This window comes from Rhynchophorus ferrugineus, unplaced genomic scaffold (genome assembly GCF_030347505.1).
Source record: "Rhynchophorus ferrugineus isolate W39M unplaced genomic scaffold, kcgeb_rfMv2 rfM2, whole genome shotgun sequence".
NCBI lineage: Eukaryota > Metazoa > Arthropoda > Insecta > Coleoptera > Curculionidae > Rhynchophorus > Rhynchophorus ferrugineus.
In genome coordinates this window covers 88,959,054-88,977,895 of record NW_027472581.1, presented here as the reverse complement: position 1 = coordinate 88,977,895, position 18,842 = coordinate 88,959,054, and the positions used below count along the sequence as shown (strand labels likewise).

General features: G+C 32.5%; 1 protein-coding gene across 4 annotated transcripts; it reads left to right on the top strand.

Annotated features, from left to right (window-relative positions):
• Positions 1 to 1,092: 1,092 nt before the first annotated feature.
• On the top strand, positions 1,093 to 18,545 carry LOC143191594 (transcription elongation regulator 1). Of its 4 annotated transcripts, none has more exons than XM_076396821.1 (18): positions 1,093 to 1,612; positions 1,684 to 1,835; positions 1,891 to 2,081; positions 2,141 to 2,278; positions 2,337 to 2,445; positions 2,504 to 2,740; positions 3,339 to 3,524; positions 3,589 to 3,856; positions 5,605 to 5,867; positions 5,925 to 6,132; positions 6,188 to 6,340; positions 10,629 to 10,779; positions 14,911 to 15,156; positions 16,474 to 16,629; positions 17,286 to 17,432; positions 17,496 to 17,786; positions 17,845 to 18,014; positions 18,075 to 18,545. In XM_076396821.1, exons 1-18 carry the CDS (start codon positions 1,479 to 1,481, stop codon positions 18,199 to 18,201), a joined length of 3,327 nt encoding a protein of 1,108 aa, XP_076252936.1. In that variant the 5' UTR covers positions 1,093 to 1,478; the 3' UTR covers positions 18,202 to 18,545. The 4 variants fall into 4 exon arrangements, with proteins under 4 accessions (XP_076252936.1, XP_076252935.1, XP_076252932.1 ...); XM_076396820.1 differs by having other exon boundaries at positions 3,577 to 3,856; XM_076396817.1 differs by having other exon boundaries at positions 1,283 to 1,612; positions 1,666 to 1,835; positions 3,577 to 3,856.
• Positions 18,546 to 18,842: the final 297 nt, after the last annotated feature.

The following is an 18,842-nucleotide window of genomic DNA, read 5'->3' as shown; positions in this document are numbered from 1 at the left end:
TCATTTCTCTTCAATCCACATTTTATCCAGTCAACTTCCAGTTACTAAATAAACCTCTAACAACTAAACAACAAAATACAATAATAAATATATTATATGAATAAAATAAAATTACAACTTACTAATTCTATCAGTGTAACATGAATTTATTATGTATATCAAGATATTAAAGAATCTTCAATTACTACTGTGAAGTTCTCTAGAAGAACCAGCTTGATTTTGATTCAAATGATATTCGCGAACTTCCTTTTGTAGGTCTCTTACAAGAGCTGCTAGTACCTCTGGACTTATACCTGCCTCACATAACCTAACACATATAGTTAGAGCTTCTGGGCTCAAACCCGTATTTAAAAGTTGAGATATCTCTTGTATTGAAGCCAAAGTAGTTTGGGCTTCTTTTATGTGGTTACTACGACCTGCATCCATCTATAATTTAAAATACAAAAAAACATCATTTTTGAAAATAATGATGCTTAATTCCAATAAACCAAATATACTGTATTTCTAATAATATCTTCCTATTTAATCTGTAAATGTAATCAATAGGCTTTTAAATAATAGTCCTTACCGCTGTTTTGTTCAATTTAATTAAATGTAATGTAACTGAATACTATAATTTAAAAATAAAAATATTTTCGTAAAATGTAGGTATCTGTAATCCTGAATGAGATATCCATAGAAAAAAGAGATATCTAATTTAGGGATACCAAACAGTATCGATAGATAGTTTTTTTTTAAATATCGATACTTTTGTTAGCCGATACTTTTCGATATATTTTCAATATATTATAAAAATTAAATAAATTTTTAAACGTTGTAGATAACCTTTTAATTATTCCTACCTTTTAATAATAAACCTTTAAAATTGGACCTTTAATTTAAATCGATAATTTTTTAGACCGATTTATCAATATTTTTGGTTTTTCTCAAAAATATCGAATTATCTCTTACAAAATATCGATATTTCATTTCACTGATTTATCACGTTATCGTAATATTGTTAAAAATATCGAAAACGAAATATCGTTATTTTTTAAATATCGATATATAAAATTATCGATATTTTTCTTGAATTTTTCTATTTCATAATAATCTAATAAAAAATTTGACAGACATTTTAACATGGATCATTGATTAATTCAGAATAAAAAATACTTGATTGAAAACATTTAATTTATCTTGAACAAGTCTTATTAAAATTCATATTAAAAATGTATATAATTTAAAAATATATTAATAAAATAATGTGAGTTAAAACGTTGCATAGTAAATGTTTCTAACTTCAATTTAAATTTGGCAGTTTTGACAGATCTAGTATACCACCATTGTTGAAGTAGCGTTTATATTATTAAAAATATTAATTATTGTTTAAAATTATTTCATAGATCGTATTTAAACAATTGATGTATTAAACTAGTCACATTTTGGATAAATTGGGAGATTAATTATTAATTTAATGCTATAAAAGCTTTCCTAAGATGACTGAAAATGAAATGACTGATAATGGCGACATGGAAGAAAATTTCCAAGAGGATGTAGATTTTGAGGAAGATATAGATGAATCCAAAGACTTTTCTGGTCGCGCCGGACGAGGCGGCCGAGGGGGATTCGGGTAAGTTTTTAAGCTGTACATGCTTTAAATATTTTTACGGTTGCTGTTAACAGTAAAGGCCCACCTCCTAGATGGCCCGGCCCTCCACCTGGCGGCCCTAGAGATGGACCTCCCCCCAGATTCCGTGGAAGAGGATTTGGCCCGCCACCTGGAATGTTTAGAGGCGGCAGAGGTGGCCCACCACCATTGTTTCGTGGAGGACCACCACCCCGAGGTCCACCAGGTGTGTATTTTGGGCAGTAACTTTTTTGTTATGTACTATAATTTATATTTTAAAGGTTTTAATGGCCCACCAAATTTCGGGAATGGATCAAATTGGGGACCTCCTGGAAACATAAACGGTGCCCCTCCTAACATTATGAATGGTCCTCCAAATGGGCCGCCTTTTAGTGGCTCAATGGTAAATGGACCTAGTGGTACATCTCAGGGTAATGGTTCTTCAAATCAAGCACAGGGATCTAACTCAGGCGTATGAATCATGACATTCACAAATTAAACAATTTATATTTTCTTTATCTATATTTCCAGGCGCCTATTTTAGATCCTAATGCAGATATATGGGTAGAAACAAAAACTGCTGAAGGCAAATCATATTTTTATAATGCTCGTACCAGGGAAACTACTTGGAATAAGCCTGAAGGTGCTAATATTAAAGTTATATCACAGGTATTGTTTTAATGTGAATTAATAATAAGTTTTGTGGCTACTTTTTTTTTTATTTTAGGACCAAGTTGAGGCAATGGCCCAAGCTGCTAATACAACTATTCCACAAAATACTTCTACAGCAGCTCAAGCGGCTTTGGCTCAAGCAAGTGTTACCAACAAACAAGATGGTAAGATGCCTTATTAATGTAAAAGAAAAAGCAGATATATTTTTTCTGGTACTTTTAGAGTCTGATGAAGCACAAGCAGATGCTTCTAACAAAGTACCTGTTCCAAATGCCCAAGCACCCAATCCCAACATGGTTCAGGGACCACCACCAGGTATGTCTTTTGGTCCACCTCCAGGTCAGTTTCCGCCATTTGGTATGCCTCCATTTGGCATGCCACCCCCAGGCCAAGGACCACCTGGTTGGGCCCCACCTGGCAGTGCACCTTGGGGTATGCCACCAAATATGATACCATCCAGTAAGTAAACATATTTTTAAAAATATATATAATTTATTTGGTTTTGTATAAGGTCTGCGAAAAAATTATCTATTTCTCAACATTTTTATTGGAAGCAACAGTTTTTTTAATCAATAAATAATAAAAATGTTGGTCTTTAAAATGACAGAAATTATTCAATCTTGATATTAACCCATTTAGATTTAGATTTTGATCTCTATTAAGTTAAACAAAAACAAACTTAAATAATACTCTCATTGAGAAATGTCTGGAGTGTATAATAGATGCAGCAAAGCGCTTCAAAATTGGTGATTTAATCTTGAAAATATATTCCACAATCTTTTTAAGGCTTGACTAGATTCAGAACTTATATAGTTTTCACAAAAAACAATGGTCTCAAAATGAAAATTGAAATAGACTTTTCTATATTTACAATTAAATCAACAAATTCTATTTTACGGTTTGTTTATGACCAATTTGCTTTTGATTGGACTTACTGCAGCTTTCACTTGAGCCTGTGAACTGAAGCAATATCAAGACCTATTTATCTAGACCTAGCTAATTATTACAATCTCTGTCTATCAATCTACAATTTAAATTACAATATGATATCTTTCAGTGAATATTCCAAGTGCACTGCCAGCCATTAACGAAGCGGAGGTCATGTCTAAAATCGATCCAGACATAGTGGCCAAAGCTTTCGAATGGACTGAACATAAGGCACCTGACGGAAGATTGTACTATTACAATTCGAAAAAGGGAGAATCGGTTTGGGAGAAACCTCAACCACTGAAAGATCTGGAAAGTAAGTATAATAGTGGAATTTGGAAGGGGTCACACAAATTTAATAATTACAGGCATTTTTCTAGCCGCTAAGCTAGCTGCTGCTCAAGGTATCTCGACACGTCCCCCTGACGCAGGATCATCTAATAGTACAGATACAGGTAAGGCATCTAGTACTGGAGAAGCGGCGAAGCCGGAATCACATCAGGATAAGGAGCTGGAGGCGAAGGAGAAGCTAGAGAAACTGCAGGAAGAAATTCGCAAGAAGAAGGAGGAGGAAGAGAAGTCCAAGGAGCAGAAGGCGCAGGACAAGTCGCGTCCAGTATCGAGTACACCTGTACCTGGCACGCCATGGCAAGTATTACATAAAACCTGATCATTACTTTGCTTGAATTACTGGAAATCATTTGACAAAAATTGGTACAAATTAGGTCAAAACAAATTCTCCGATAAACGATCATATCATTAAAATTACGACCAGTTCTAATAAGAAATGATAGAAGGGAACTTCCGAGGAAGCTTCTGAAGTAGATCAATTTCCGCTTTATTTATTATCCTATAGTTAACTTTTTTTTAATCCTCTGTCCAATAAGCCACATTTAACTTCATCTGTTACTTTTGTAGTCATCTACAAAGCATATATAGTTTTAATTTGTTTCTTGATTTCTTCTCAGTGCATGATCTCCCATTTTACTTCCCAGTTTTATTTCTTTTTCTAATTTATAGTTCATTTAGATTCTATTTTTACAGTTGGTCCTTATACTTTCTTCTATTTGAACTTTCGTAATAATTGTTTCTAAACTATATATTATTATTGGTTTTATGAGAGTTTTATATATTCTTATTTTTGCTTTTATTAATGATATTATCTTTTATTTCTCTGTCTGTCTTTATAATTCCTAGATTTAATTTATCTACCTTTTCCATTTATTTTGTTCTTTACTGTACTTATACTTACAGTTCTCATTATTTTTATTTTTTCTCTGTTCATTCTTTCTCTAGTACATATTGGCCCTATAGATCAGTTCTAAAAGTTTTTTTTTAATTTAAAGCATTCTTGTGAAAAATAGGTGCAATATATTTTATTCAAAGTATTGTTCATCGACAGCCGCTACATTCCATCTCAAAAGAAGTATCTTTTGAGACTATCTACAAATCAACCGTTTTTTGGTATCTTCATAAGCAGTGAACCGCTGGTCAGACAGTAGTAATCAGATGGAGGAAGGTCTGGAGAAAACGGCGCGTGGGATATCACGTCCCATTTTAATGTTTCCAAGTATTTTTTCACTGATGTCGCAATCTGTGGTTGAGCGTTGTTACGTTGAAGAATAACATTATTGTGTCTTTGCTCGTATTCCGGCCGTTTTTCACAAAGCGCTTGGATCAAACGCATCAATTGTAGTCTATAGCGACACCACACCAAACTGATCCCACCAAATACAGAGCATTAGCTTGAAGCTATTGATATTCGGCTTTGACGTTGATATTGATGCATCACTAGGTGATCCCCATGATTTTTATCGCTTTGGATTATCGTAATGGACCGACTTTTTATCATCAGTAACAATGCTATGCCAAAAACCTGATCTGATTTTGCCAGTAAAGCAGCGTTTCACATATCACCAAACGTCCAAGCTTGGATTGGAAATGATTTCTTGTGTTACTGCCAACAATTCTACATGTTCTTTTTGCGGTTTACAAGGATCATCATCATTAAAAAAGAGCTGTCCAGAAGGTTATCTGTCTTTGATGTAAAAATCACCATTTTCACATGTTGAAATTTGTAGAGCATTGTTACCGTAATCTTCACACAGCATTCGATGACCTTCATCCGCATTTTTCTTCAAATTGATTGACTGGGTACAAATTCGAACACTTTCGACGCACTAAAAAATGTCTTGTTTACACTTTGATGAAATGCTACATATTGAAAAGTGAAGCTTTTAAGTTTTAAGCATGAAATTAGTTACAAATGTACTTGATGCGATATAATACAAAGTAGCATATGTAACACAGTATGATGTAGATCCCTTAAAATGAATGTATAGGTCTGTCTAATGACAATTTATATCTGCTAATAATTACTCTTTTACTTTTTTCAGGTGTGTCGTATGGACAGGTGACGGTCGAGTTTTCTTTTACAACCCTTCGTCTAGGACATCGGTCTGGGAAAGGCCGGAGGAACTACTCAAACGCTCGGACGTCGACAAAATGGTAGCGACGCCTCCAGATGCGTTGGCGTCGAATGTCAAACCAGAGGAGAGTAAGACCCCGGTAAAATCTAAGCGGAGCTCCGAGGACAGCGACAGCGAGAAGGACTCTCCCGCTAAAAAGGCTAAAACTGAACCGGTAGCAACATCAACCGGTAAAGTGATCTGGCTTTCAATCCGATAATTTTGAGATTAACGAACGTTATTTTTAGCGCCGTCCAATGGAGCCTCGAATAACAACAAGAAAATTGATATAGGTAAAGAAGCCGCTATAGAAGCGGAAGTCAGAGCAGCGAAAGAAAGAGCAGTGATACCTCTAGATACTAGAATTAAGTTGTTTAAAGAAATGTTAGCCGAGAAACAGGTATCGGCTTTTAGTACTTGGGAAAAGGAGTTACACAAAATCGTTTTTGATTCCAGGTAATTAAATTCTTACCGTGTATTTATTGTTTGATACTATAATATTGTTTTTTAGATATTTACTTTTAACCTCGAAGGAAAGGAAACAGGTGTTCGAGAAATATGTGAAGGAACGAGCCGAGGAGGAGCGAAGGGAGAAGAGAAACAAATTGCGTGAAAAAAAAGATGCGTTTAGAAAGTTGTTAGGTGAAGCACATTTGCACGGCAAGTAAGTATTTTTAGCGATATCTTTTTTAATTAATTACATCTTACATTAGATATGCTTAGTACAATCTTAATTTACAAATTAATTTATAACTACTTAAGCTAATGTTAAGAGAATACACTTCTACACTAAATAAGCTTGTGTGGTTTGGTTCGCTTCAATCTTCTCATATCCTGTGTGTTGTCCAGTTGGTGTATTGCTTCCACGTTGCCGTTAGCAAGCTTATTTCATATTTTAAGGCAAAATCTTGGATCACTTTGTATATCCATTTGGTTTCCATCACTTGGTTGTTTTCAATTACTATTTGGTTTGATATTTTAGTGCAATCCTATATTTGCACACTATAAATCTAAAATGGCGTTCTGATTGACTGATAAATCAATCTCTCTGATTTTAGATCAAGTTGAGAGTATCTTCCGACTAACCAATACGGTTGCTTAACTTTGAGTCTAATCTGATCTGCTTTTTGTCTAATATGATGTTCACAATTTAACCTACCATCGAGATGTATTCCGAGATATTTTGCTGATAGCTTGAGGAATCGTGAATCCATCAAGTGATATAATTAGGTTTTTGCCATTTCGCCGCAACTCAAAATTAACATGGACGGATTCTGAGCTACTAATTTGTATTTTCCAGCCTCTAGTCCATTTGTAAATCTCGTTAACCGCTACTTGTACTTTTTCTACAGCCTTAGACATAGATACATCTTTTGCCATGATAGTTGTGTCGTCGGCAAATGTTCCAAGTACTGTTTCTTTTATTGGGATATCAGCAGCATAGAGTAGTTGTAGGAGTGGCCCCAAGGTTTAAGTGTTGAGGATGCCCTCATGAGAGACTTAACCAAACCAAACTTATTAATTCCAAATGCCATACCTAATAATTTTGATATCGCAGGTAGCAGCGAGATAGGCTGGTAAGTCTCTCCAATTTTTCACAATCTACAATTTGTTCTGCTGGTTTATCAGTTTTTTAAGCATACTTATTCGAGCAACCTTTAAGATATTCTGGAACATGCTTCAGTATCAAATAGACATTGAATATATATGTCAACATGATTATTGCTTTTCGTCACTGCTCTTTTAACAACCCAGATGAAGTATCATCAATTCCAGGAGCCTTTTTGAGATTGAGGTTGTTGTCAATTTTGTAGCAACTTCTATTGGAGAAATCAGATTTTCAGCTACATTGGACTGATAAATAAGATTTCTACGAACTCATTAATTTTTAATAGGCGGTACTCTAATAATTGGTCTTTTAAATCTCCGAATTCCTTTTCATAGTGAGTTATCTTTGTCTTCTTCCGAGCTTAATCCACTTATTTTTCGAACCAACTCTGTTTATATTGTTCAATCTTATGATGTGTCTAAATACTAATCTATCTAATATTGTTTTGTCTATAGCATTTCTGTTATTGTGCCATACTCTTTTAGCTTTTCGTCATTCTTTAATCAAATCCCTAATTTCAAGGTGGTTATTTATAGCTTTGTCAAAAAACTAGCGATTGGAAATAGTAATTACTAATTTCAAATGCACGGTTCGACTGTTCTTTTCAGTTCGTGATGTCAGACGAAGATGTATGAACCCTTTCCTGTATAAATTGTGAGTGAGGAAAAGACTGAGATAATTGCTTGGAGTAGTTAATTTTATATGTACTTATATTTTCCAACGATAGTATAAGCGAGACGGAAATGTACATATTCCTTCACGTACTAACTTTAAAAAAGAAAAGGAATAAAATAATTACTGAATACTATTAACATGCAATTAATAATTCCATTTTAAACGAAGTATCATTACTAGAATGTTCTGTGGATCTGTAAAAAGGAACGGAATTTTTCTATAGAATTTAATAATACCCCACAAATGTTTTACCGTATTTTAATATGTTAATTATTATTTTTAAATAATATACTATAATAAATATAAACTATACAATAAAACTTAAACAAAACCTAACAACTAAAGATGTATAATAACCATAAATACTAAATAAAAATTAAACATATATCTAATCATAGAAAAAAAACCAATCTATGACATAATTAAAAATGGTCGTACAATAACTACTAGAGCTTTTTGAAATAAAGTAAATGTTTTTATTTATTATTGAAAGGAAATATTTTTTAACAAAAAATCGAGGGAGTAATCGAAATATTACCTATTGTCATAAAAACAGTCAAAAGTATTTTACTATTTATCTTTGACAATTTTAATCTTTTTACCATCTTTTTTTTAACAATATTGAAAAATATCGTTCCAAAATACTGCATACTAGTATTGTATATAAATCTTAATATACAATACTAGCGACCCGCCCCAGCTTCGCACGGGTGCAATGCTGATACTAAATTAAATACACTACAGAAAAAATATGAACGTTGTATATAAAAACATAGCGGCCCGCTCCGACTTTGCACGGGCATAAAATATATATGCCTATGTCACTCAATGAAAACATGATTAAAATCGATCCAGTATTTTTGGTTCATTCATTACTGCCCTTGGCCTGCACGCATTAAATTTGGAGTAAAACAATTCCTCTTCTCCTATACTTACTATGAAGATTTCCTGCTATCTTTGGAATATCTAAATTCATACAATTTTTATTACATTACACATTTTTAAACGCAAATTTTAAATTTGTAATATCTCCGAAAATATTTGTTTAATTTACATGCTGTAAGGAACCATATTGATCTATATTAATTGCACACTGTATTTAAGGTACTTAATTCGATAAGGATTAATGCCGTATTGCTTAAAATAGCTTCGTAAATAAGCCATTTTCTCACGTAAAAAGTAAACAATAAAAATGGTTAATGTGGGTTATCCCTAAAAGATAAACATATACCATCGCGGACTTTTTTGTAGACCTTTTTATGGTGTACAATACTGTAGTACATTAATTTGATCTAACTCGTAGGGTTAGGCAGCGTTTTTGCTAATTGCTAAATAAGCCTAAAAAAATAGGTTAATTTACGACATCACGTTAGAAACCCCTAAAATTAGCAATGTTGCCTTAGTATATTATGCATGTATTATACATATAAACCTTCCTCTTGAATCACTCTATCTATTGAAAAAAAACCGCATCAAAATCCGTTGCGTAGTTTTAAAGATTTAAGCGCACATAGGGATATAGGGACAGAAAAGGCGACTTTGTTTTATACTATGTAGTGATATTGTTATTTACAAGCAAACTACCAAAAAATCATAAAACTATATATATATATATATATATATATATATATATATATGTATGTAATATATATATATATATATATATATATGTAATATATATATATATATATATGTAATATATATATATATATATATATATATATATATATATATATGTAATATATATATATATATATATTTATAATGCTGATTTTTAATGCTCTGGCTCTCTCGTCCTAGCCGCGATCTTGACAAAAATGTACCAATATATGCTTACATAGATTTATATGTAATATATATATATATATATATATATATATATATATATATATATATATCTATATATATATATATATATATATATTACATATAAATCTATGTAAGCATATATTGGTACATTTTTGTCAAGATCGCGGCTAGGACGAGAGAGCCAGAGCATTAAAAATCAGTCGAATGAAACTAGTCGAACCAAAAATAGTAACTAAAAGTACACGACCGAAACAGTCACTGGTGAAAAATAGTCAATAGCTCCCAACGCTAGTTATACATTATTATTTCTCTCTTGATGTTAGGGTAGCTTCTTCTGCAGCAGACCGAATTTGTTGAATTATATTTCGGGTTTGCTGCTCAATTTATATTTGATTTGATATTATGCCTTTCGAAATGTAAAAGTCTAGTAGGTTATTGTTATTACTAGTACTTATTGTTACTGTCGATGGGCCACTGGTGGGTTCACGCTTTGAATTAGTTAGAATTTGTAATATTAATTGCAACGAGTAATTCGTTTGCTTCTCCAGAAGTTATTAATCGTGATGTGTTTAATTATAATTGTTATTAAATCTTGGGCCCAGTTTTAAAAATAAATCTCGGTATTGTTATTTTGTATTTTGGTAGACAGTATAATGCTAGTAAACAGCTCCTATGTTTATTTCAGCGCCGCTCTTTTCAATGCTAACTATCGTAGCATGTATTTTTTTTTTGATCTCGTCTTGTTTGAAATGCTGTATATTTTATTTTATAACTACAGCTGAATTGCCTAGATCACGTTCGTTGGGGTTTTAACAATAAATACTAGGGATTCCACCATTAAAGTGTATTTCTTTTTCAGATCATCCTTTAGTGATTTTGCCCAAAAATACGCCAAAGACGAACGGTTCAAAGGCGTAGAGAAAATGCGGGAGAGGGAGAGCTTATTCAATGAATTTCTCATTGAGGTTAGAAAGAAGGAAAAAGAAGAAAAGTTCCAAAAACGTGAGGCGGTAAGTGTCAAATTACTGTATAAATATTGCATTGATAGATTGGTTCACGCTATTGGATTGGTGATAATTTGCAACTTTTTTTTATTAATATTTTTTTATTAATGTTTTGTTTATTAGTATTGTGGAAATTATCACTTTATCTGGTAGGTAATGTGACCACTTCAATTTTAAAATAGATGGAGCAAGATTTGTTTTATAATGCCTAAATTAAAAACATCTATACCTGGAAATAATATTTAAATCAAATCTAAATTCTATTATTCTATTAATATAAATCTAAAGACTATTTAGATTCTTATATTCTTTTTAGCTTCTAAAAATTAACCTACCTCCTACACTCTTTCCTTCCTATATTTGTATTAGATCAATTTGTTTATTTTGTGTTAAAGAAATTTAAATTATAACATTTGGTTGGCAGGAATCTAAAAACAATTTAGATAAAAATTTACTCTCTTCTCATAAAACAACTAGAACCAAATTTAAATTAAGACCTAATAATCAAAGAAATGTCTACCATTCAATGATACCATTAGTTCATTTTTGATCTGTGTGTGCTATTTTCTTGAGTCATTTTGAAATTTGGCGCTCTCAGGATTTACGTCCGTATATTAAAAAAATGTCAGTCGGCACGTTGCTAACATTATGATGTTGATTCTTGTTTGTGTGTTTGATGCATACTTTTCCTTCGTATGTCTATTATTTAGTTATATTAGATAAAATAGTCAATACTCAATGATTTTTTAGTCCTTCTTGGTTCTTGTCCGCGTCTAAAACTGCTGATTGGTTCTTTTTTTTTATAAAGCTGTTTGTTTTGAAAACGTTGGTGTCAAGCTTTATTGAAAGTTTATAGTCTAGGTTAATTGCAGATTATATTCATTTTTCCTCCAAAAAACATTTAATTATACTTATTAGCTAAATACTGTTACCATATGTTGCTTCTTGTAGGAAAGGCAGAAGTTATAGGTCTTCTATCTCCTTCATGATTGTGTAAAATTAAAAATTAATTTCTTGCCAACCTATTATGTTTTTCTGACAATACAAGTGTTTTTTTTTTAATTTATTTTTGGTTTCTCGATGCTCTAAGGTATAGAGGTTTGATTAGAATGCAACATTTAATAACTTCCAAACGTGATTTCGTTGATATATTTATATTTATGTTATGTTTTTATATTTTCCATAAAATGTTTAATAGGGATTTTCAGCTTCTCCTTGCTATGTTTCACAGAATCATCATGAAATTGTTAACAATAGAGGTGGTAAAGTATATTTAAAGAAGTGACTATGACAAGTAGTTTAAGCATTTTTTTCGAAAACAACTTTGCAAAATTATTTCTTGATTAAAACTGAGTATAGTATCGCTTATAGTAATGTACACTAACAAATATATGTAATAGATTGGATTTGATCCAATAGATTTGTTAGTTAATGAAGACTGAAAACAACAACGTAATCTTTCAGTAATCATATTTATTTAGTTTGGAGTATTCGATATGTTATTTGAAACTGATAAACGATTCGACTAACTAAAAATAATCACTGAAAGGTTCGTAACAAGTGACATTGTTAAATCATCTAAAACGTTACAAAAATCAAACTCAAGCTAAAATATTATGTAATATTAATGTGTTTATCCAAGTTCTAAACATGACAGTGTCTTCTCTAGCTTGTCTTCCACGTCTGCGAGGTGTCTGGCGCGGCTGCTTGAAGCTGTCAAAAATACTGACGCATGTCATTCCCCACACACACGCCCCACAGGAACGGCGATCTGTTGAGTGTCGATTTGTCAAATGAGGTCTCTCGGAGCTTAATTTTGATTTACGGTACATAAAAAATCCTACATGTAACAATATTTTGCGAAATCTGGAATCAATGGGCCTGTTTACCACGACGCGAGCACCGGGTTATGCCAGAACCGAATATGTGTATGTAAATATTGAAAAAAGGTTTTTTTACGGGCGAATTTATGAAAGTACTTGGACCATAAAATCCTATATAGTCTATTTATAATTTCATTTATGCAAACAAGTAGTCTAATCTCAGTAATCTTTCCATTTACAAGAGTATACGGTTTTAATGTTATCTATAATGTTCCATAGAGGCCTTAGTCAGTCAAGTGTAAAGAAAGACAGTAATTTCTTTTTTTTTTCGTGTTTTTTCAATCCGAATTCATTCACATACATTTCAAACACTTATGAATGACAATGGGCCGTTTTAATCGATGACCTTTTCTGTTTAAACCATAGTTCCATCATTGTTGAACTTCTTATGAACAAAAAACTAAACCAAATGATTTTCCCAAGGCTCTTTTGAAGCCAGATTTACACCATTAAGGTAGTTTTGCACAGATCGGTATAAATAGAAGTCTAGCAAGACAAACTCTTCACTTTTGCCAAGTGACAAAAGATGTTAAGGCCTTTCCTCTTAATAAAATCTCACCATTTTTTTTTATTAATGGCCTGCTTCAGTCGTTTTAGTAGTTACGAAGAGTAGTTCTGGAGAATCCCGGCATACGCACAAGGATTTGAATTTGCAACGTTGCCAGTTATTAAAAATTATACGTACTTTTGGGGAATATTATATAAATAGAATAAATTTCTGTTGTGGCTCAAGTTAAAGTTTGGTAAACTTTTAACATTTCATATTGTCCTTTGTTTATTGTCCAGAAATTCAAATTTTGTTAGTTTTCAATTGGTTTTCCCGCCGAATATTATATAAATCTTTACGAGTCAATAGATTTAGTCTTTTCAAATTGCCACTACTTAAATTAGTTTAGATTTCATCCGATATAACATCCACTGGAATTTTAGTAACTAGTTTGGCGGTAATTATATTTGTATCTGATTTTAATAACTCTCGCCCTATGAATTTCTGATCGATTGCGCTCAAATTTATAAAGGGTAATATGTTTACTGAAATACAAACCTCCAACCTTGAAGATATTCCTTGAATACAATTTGCAAAATAAAAATTGAATGGATACGCACCTGGATTCTAATATGTCTGTTCAGATTAAACGTGTTATAATAGATTTTTTTGACAGTATTCACAAATCGATGATCTATCCATTACTGACTACCATTTATAATCAAAATATGAACGGTGCAATAACAAATAACATATAAACAATCAAATATTTAATCTTGCAAAACAAAGCTTCTACCAATACCAGGGTGAAATCCAAAATGGCTGTTCTAGTTCGTTGGATTCTACCTCTTATCAGTTAGGATTCTCCAGAAATAGCCATTACTCATTCAATATCAGCACTAAAAACAGCCATATAGCTATACTAGTTGTCATGTGTCATTAAGAATTATTTCCTTTGCAAATTTTTCATCGCATAATCATTTTCAAAACATGTAAACTTTAAATCTGTCTATTGGGACAACCAAAATTAATTGTTCTCCAATCTATATATTCTCATTTGACAGTCCGAACCCCTGGCCAAAGAGAAGGGCTATTGTTAACAGATTTTTTACAGTGTAAATGTAATATAAATAGACTATAGATATCTGGAAAAGTTCAAATTCATATGAAGTCATAAATATACTTCCCGAATTATCAAGGATTTACTAACAAATTGTTTCCATTAAAATTTGCTTTGATCGTATCAAATTGCAACACATATATTACACGTTTTATAGACTCAAATGCAAAGGAAATATAAATAGTAAACATGCCCATTGTTCATGCCATATATGAATATTAAAAAAGTGGCAAATTATTGCAAGTATAAATGTTTATTCTATGTACATGAACCTAAAAGTACTGATGGACAATTAGCGAACTATATTATTTTACACGAACAAGTTCACCAAGAGATTTTCTCTAGGATTAGATTAGATCATAAGTTTCGATAATCTTTCAGGTTTTTTCTTTCAGCAATGAGTCTCACAACTCTGATAATAATAACAATAACTTAACTCCTTCTCTTCCAGGTCATCACGTTAATGCATTTTAATTTTCAGGTCTTAATCAATACTTTTTTTCAGATGTTATTTAAAAATTGTTTTCGTAAAATATGAATACCTACCTAGAGATGTTTTTTACTTTACCACATATACCGTTAGTGAAACTAGTATATAAGCAAGACTGTCATTTCGAGAATGCTGATTTATTTTATGTATATTACAGATTAAGCGCGACTTTATAAGCATGCTTCGCGAACATTCCGACATTGACCGCCATTCGCATTGGTCGGATGTTAAAAGGAAGGTAGATTCGGACGCGCGCTATAAGGCTGTGGACTCTCATGGCATGCGCGAGGATTGGTTCCGGGAGTACTGCAAGATACTCAAGGAAGAGAAACGGAAACGGAAAGAAGAACGGGAAAAGGAGAAGAGCAAGGAGAAGCATAAGAAGAAGGACAAGGAGAAGAGGGTATTTTTGTTATTTTTTATCTTGTCTTAATACGTGTAGTGTTTACTTTCGCATTTTTTTCGATATTCCATGGTTTACTATCAACAAATAAAACAAACTCTAATTTTAGCTTGCATGCTTGCTTGCAAGAAATGCAAATATAGGACAGTTTTTTATTTTAAAGAGAATGGCAAATCTTAAAAACAACAATTAAGGTGTGATTGTTTTGTTTTTAATGGCATTTAACAGGTCAATTGAAAATTCCCCGGCCTACCATAGTAAAACACATTTTTTAATTTTTTTTATTCAACATGATTCTCTTCAAGGGTCATACACTGATTATAGCGACCCTCCAACTTTTCGATACCATTTTTGTAGCAGAATATGTTCTTTGCTTCAAAATAGGCTTCAGTTTCGTCGATCACCTCTTCATTCGACGAAAATTTCTTTCCAGCGAGCATTTTTTTGAAATCTGAGACCAAGAAATAGTCGCTGGGGGCGGCCAGATCTGGAGAATACGGTGGATGAGGAAGCAGTTCGAAGCCCAATTCATGGATTTTTGCCATCGTTTTCACTGACTTGTGACACGGTGCATTGTCTTGGTGAAGCAGCACTTTCTTTTTCTTCAAATGCAGCCGTTTTTCGGCGATTTCGTCCTTCAAACGGTCCAATAACGCTATCTAATAGTCGCTGTTGATGGTCCTTCTTTTTTCAAGGTAGTCAATGAAAATTATACCAGGCGCATCTCAAAATGCAGACGCCATAACTTTGCCAGCAGACTGTTGCGTTTTCCCATGGTTTGGAGCGGGTTCATCGTGTGCAGTCCACTCGGATGACTAACAAAAGTTACGGATATGGATAAATTATGGTTATGTATGGTTACGAGATGGATTATGGATAAACACATGGACTTAATTCTTGTAGCGCCACCTATGTGTCAAGCCGGGGACTTTTCAATTGACCTGTTATATTCTAAAGTATCTACTTTCCTTGACATTTTCATCACAATGATAAAATGTACTATATAAATACCATCCCACATAAATGAAAAAGAAATTGTAATTAGTGTACGCTTTTATATTCACATGCCAGATGTTGTTCACCTACATTCAGTGATATGAAATTCATGTGAATTAAATATTTCAAAAAGTATTGACTGAATGCCATAGCATATTGATATAACAAATTTTACTCAATCAAATTCAGACATTTCTTTAAAGTCCTTTATATTGAAGCAGAAAATTAAAGTAGGAATAATGTTTATAGGTACGAAATAGTACCGGAAAGGCAAAGTTGTATGTTTATAACTTCCTGGAAATTTATAACATTCTCTTTAAGGATAAGGAGAAGCGGGACAAGGACAAAGATAGGGAACCCAAAGAAGACAAATCAGAACCGATGGATACGGGCGAGAAAGCAGATAACGAAGATGGTGCTGCATCTGGGAAGGAAACGGAAGAGGCGGAACATGAACGAGATTCTGAGGACGAAAAGGTAGGTCATCTTATTAAGATTAACATAGATTTTTTTAGTCTAATAGGCATTTACATTGATAACATTTTAAGATAAATGAATGAATACTATTTAAATATTTCCTTATAGATTTTCCTACAACTTTACATTGTCACTTTTAAATCAACGGATTTAAATCCTTGTACCTACTTAGTTTAGTAGTAGTACTTTTTACATTTTTTATCGATATTTTATGATACTGTTTGCTTGCGTTCACAGTCAAAAGATATCATACAGGGAAACTAAAATAGAAGAAATCAAAGGCACTTATGAATAGCAGGCTAAAACATTAAAAGTTACAACTTTTTCAAAACACGAACTTGGTACTTTGTATATATTCTACTATAATTTAAAAGCTGCTAAAATGGTCCGAGCAAAAAAACACTCAATCGCTTTCTCTCTATTTTCCTTTAAGACATTCAATATGTTTTGAATAATAGACGTTTTGTATTCTGAACAAATTAAATCTTTTATAAATCATTTTTCTTTGCTGCTAAGGTTTAAAATTTATATATAGGTACTTTTAGAATTGTCATTGTTATTCGTTCCAATACCAAGATTTCATTCCAAGCTTATGTAAATTACAGTTCTGTACTTTTCGTGTTTCACTCACTTGATATTTATTTTCATGTTTGAAGGCGAAAGAGGAAAAGGAAAAAGACCGACAGGCCAGAGCGGAAGCCAGTTTAAGAAAAAGAGAAGAAGAGGTGCATCGAACCTTGGCTACGCATATGCGAGATAGAGATAAGGAACGTGAACAACACAAGCGAGATGAGGCTCGACAAGTAATAAATTCACGTTTAAATTTATGATTTCCTAAATATATTCAAATGCCCCATTTTTTATAGCATTTTAACGCCTTGCTGGTAGATTTGGTACGTAATTCTGAACTCAGTTGGAAAGAAGTTAAAAAGATTTTACGTAAAGATCACAGATGGGATTTGGCCGACTCATTGTCGAGGGAGGACAAGGAGAAACTGTTCAATGAACACATTGAGCAACTGCTCAAGAAAAAACGACAAAGTTTCCGAGAAATGTTGGACGAAACGCAGGAGGTATCTTTGGTTAGTAGCTGGAAAGATATCAAGAAAATCATCAAAGATGATCCGAGATACACCAAGTTTATATCCAGCGAAAGGGTAACTATTAATATTGAGAAAGTTTTAGTTTTATTCAAGTGATGATTATATGTTTTAGTGTGAGAGAGAATTCAAGGATTACTTGAAGGACAAACTGGTAACCGCTAAAGGTCAATTCAAAGAATTACTTCAAGAGACCAAACTAATCACTCACAAATCATTGCATCTATTGCGTGAAAATCAAAATCATATGCAAGAGATTGAAGATATATTGAAGAACGACAAAAGGTTGTGTATTGATTCATTAGTATTCACGATCGTTGTGGTGAAAATTTGTTGTTTTTGCAGGTATCTAGTATTGGACCACATTCCACAAGAGCGGACTCAGATAATCTTGAATTATTTAGAAGAATTAGATAGAAGAGGACCGCCGCCTCCCCCTACAGCTAGCGAGCCCAACCGAAGGATGAAATAGAAATAGGTTTTATATGTATATCTATCTTCACTTAATATAATGAATTAATTAAATTGGGGAATGGGCTGGGCATAATGAACTTGTTTTAGTAATATTGTGCTAGTCATAATTGTTTTCATGCACCGTATGATTTCTAAACTTTGGGAAAATAATGTACTTCACTATTTATATTCTTTGATTATTGGAAAGACGTCTATTTTTACTATGTATATGGGGAAGAAATCGTGAAATATGTAGTTAGTATTGTGTATAACAGGTAATTGTAAATCATTCTTTTTTTCTATAATACAATTTAGGAGAAATGCCCAATTAATTTGAGTTTTTAATATATAATTAAATAGTAATTGTGTTTAATTTTGGGATTTCTACTTTGCCTATTCTGACTATGCTTCCTGAGTATTGCGACCACTTTTTCATATCTGTAATATACAGCTATTTCTGATGTAGCAAGAATAAGATTCATTATTAATGAAGATTACTCCTTACTGAAGTGAAGTTCTTTTAGAGAAATTAAGATACTAGTTCTTTGATCACAAAATTAATTCAAATATTTCTGTATGTGTATTTTTAAATATTCTCTCCCTTTTACCAACGAGGGTTTATCTGGGCTGGACCTACAGTTTAATGTGGGCCACGAACCA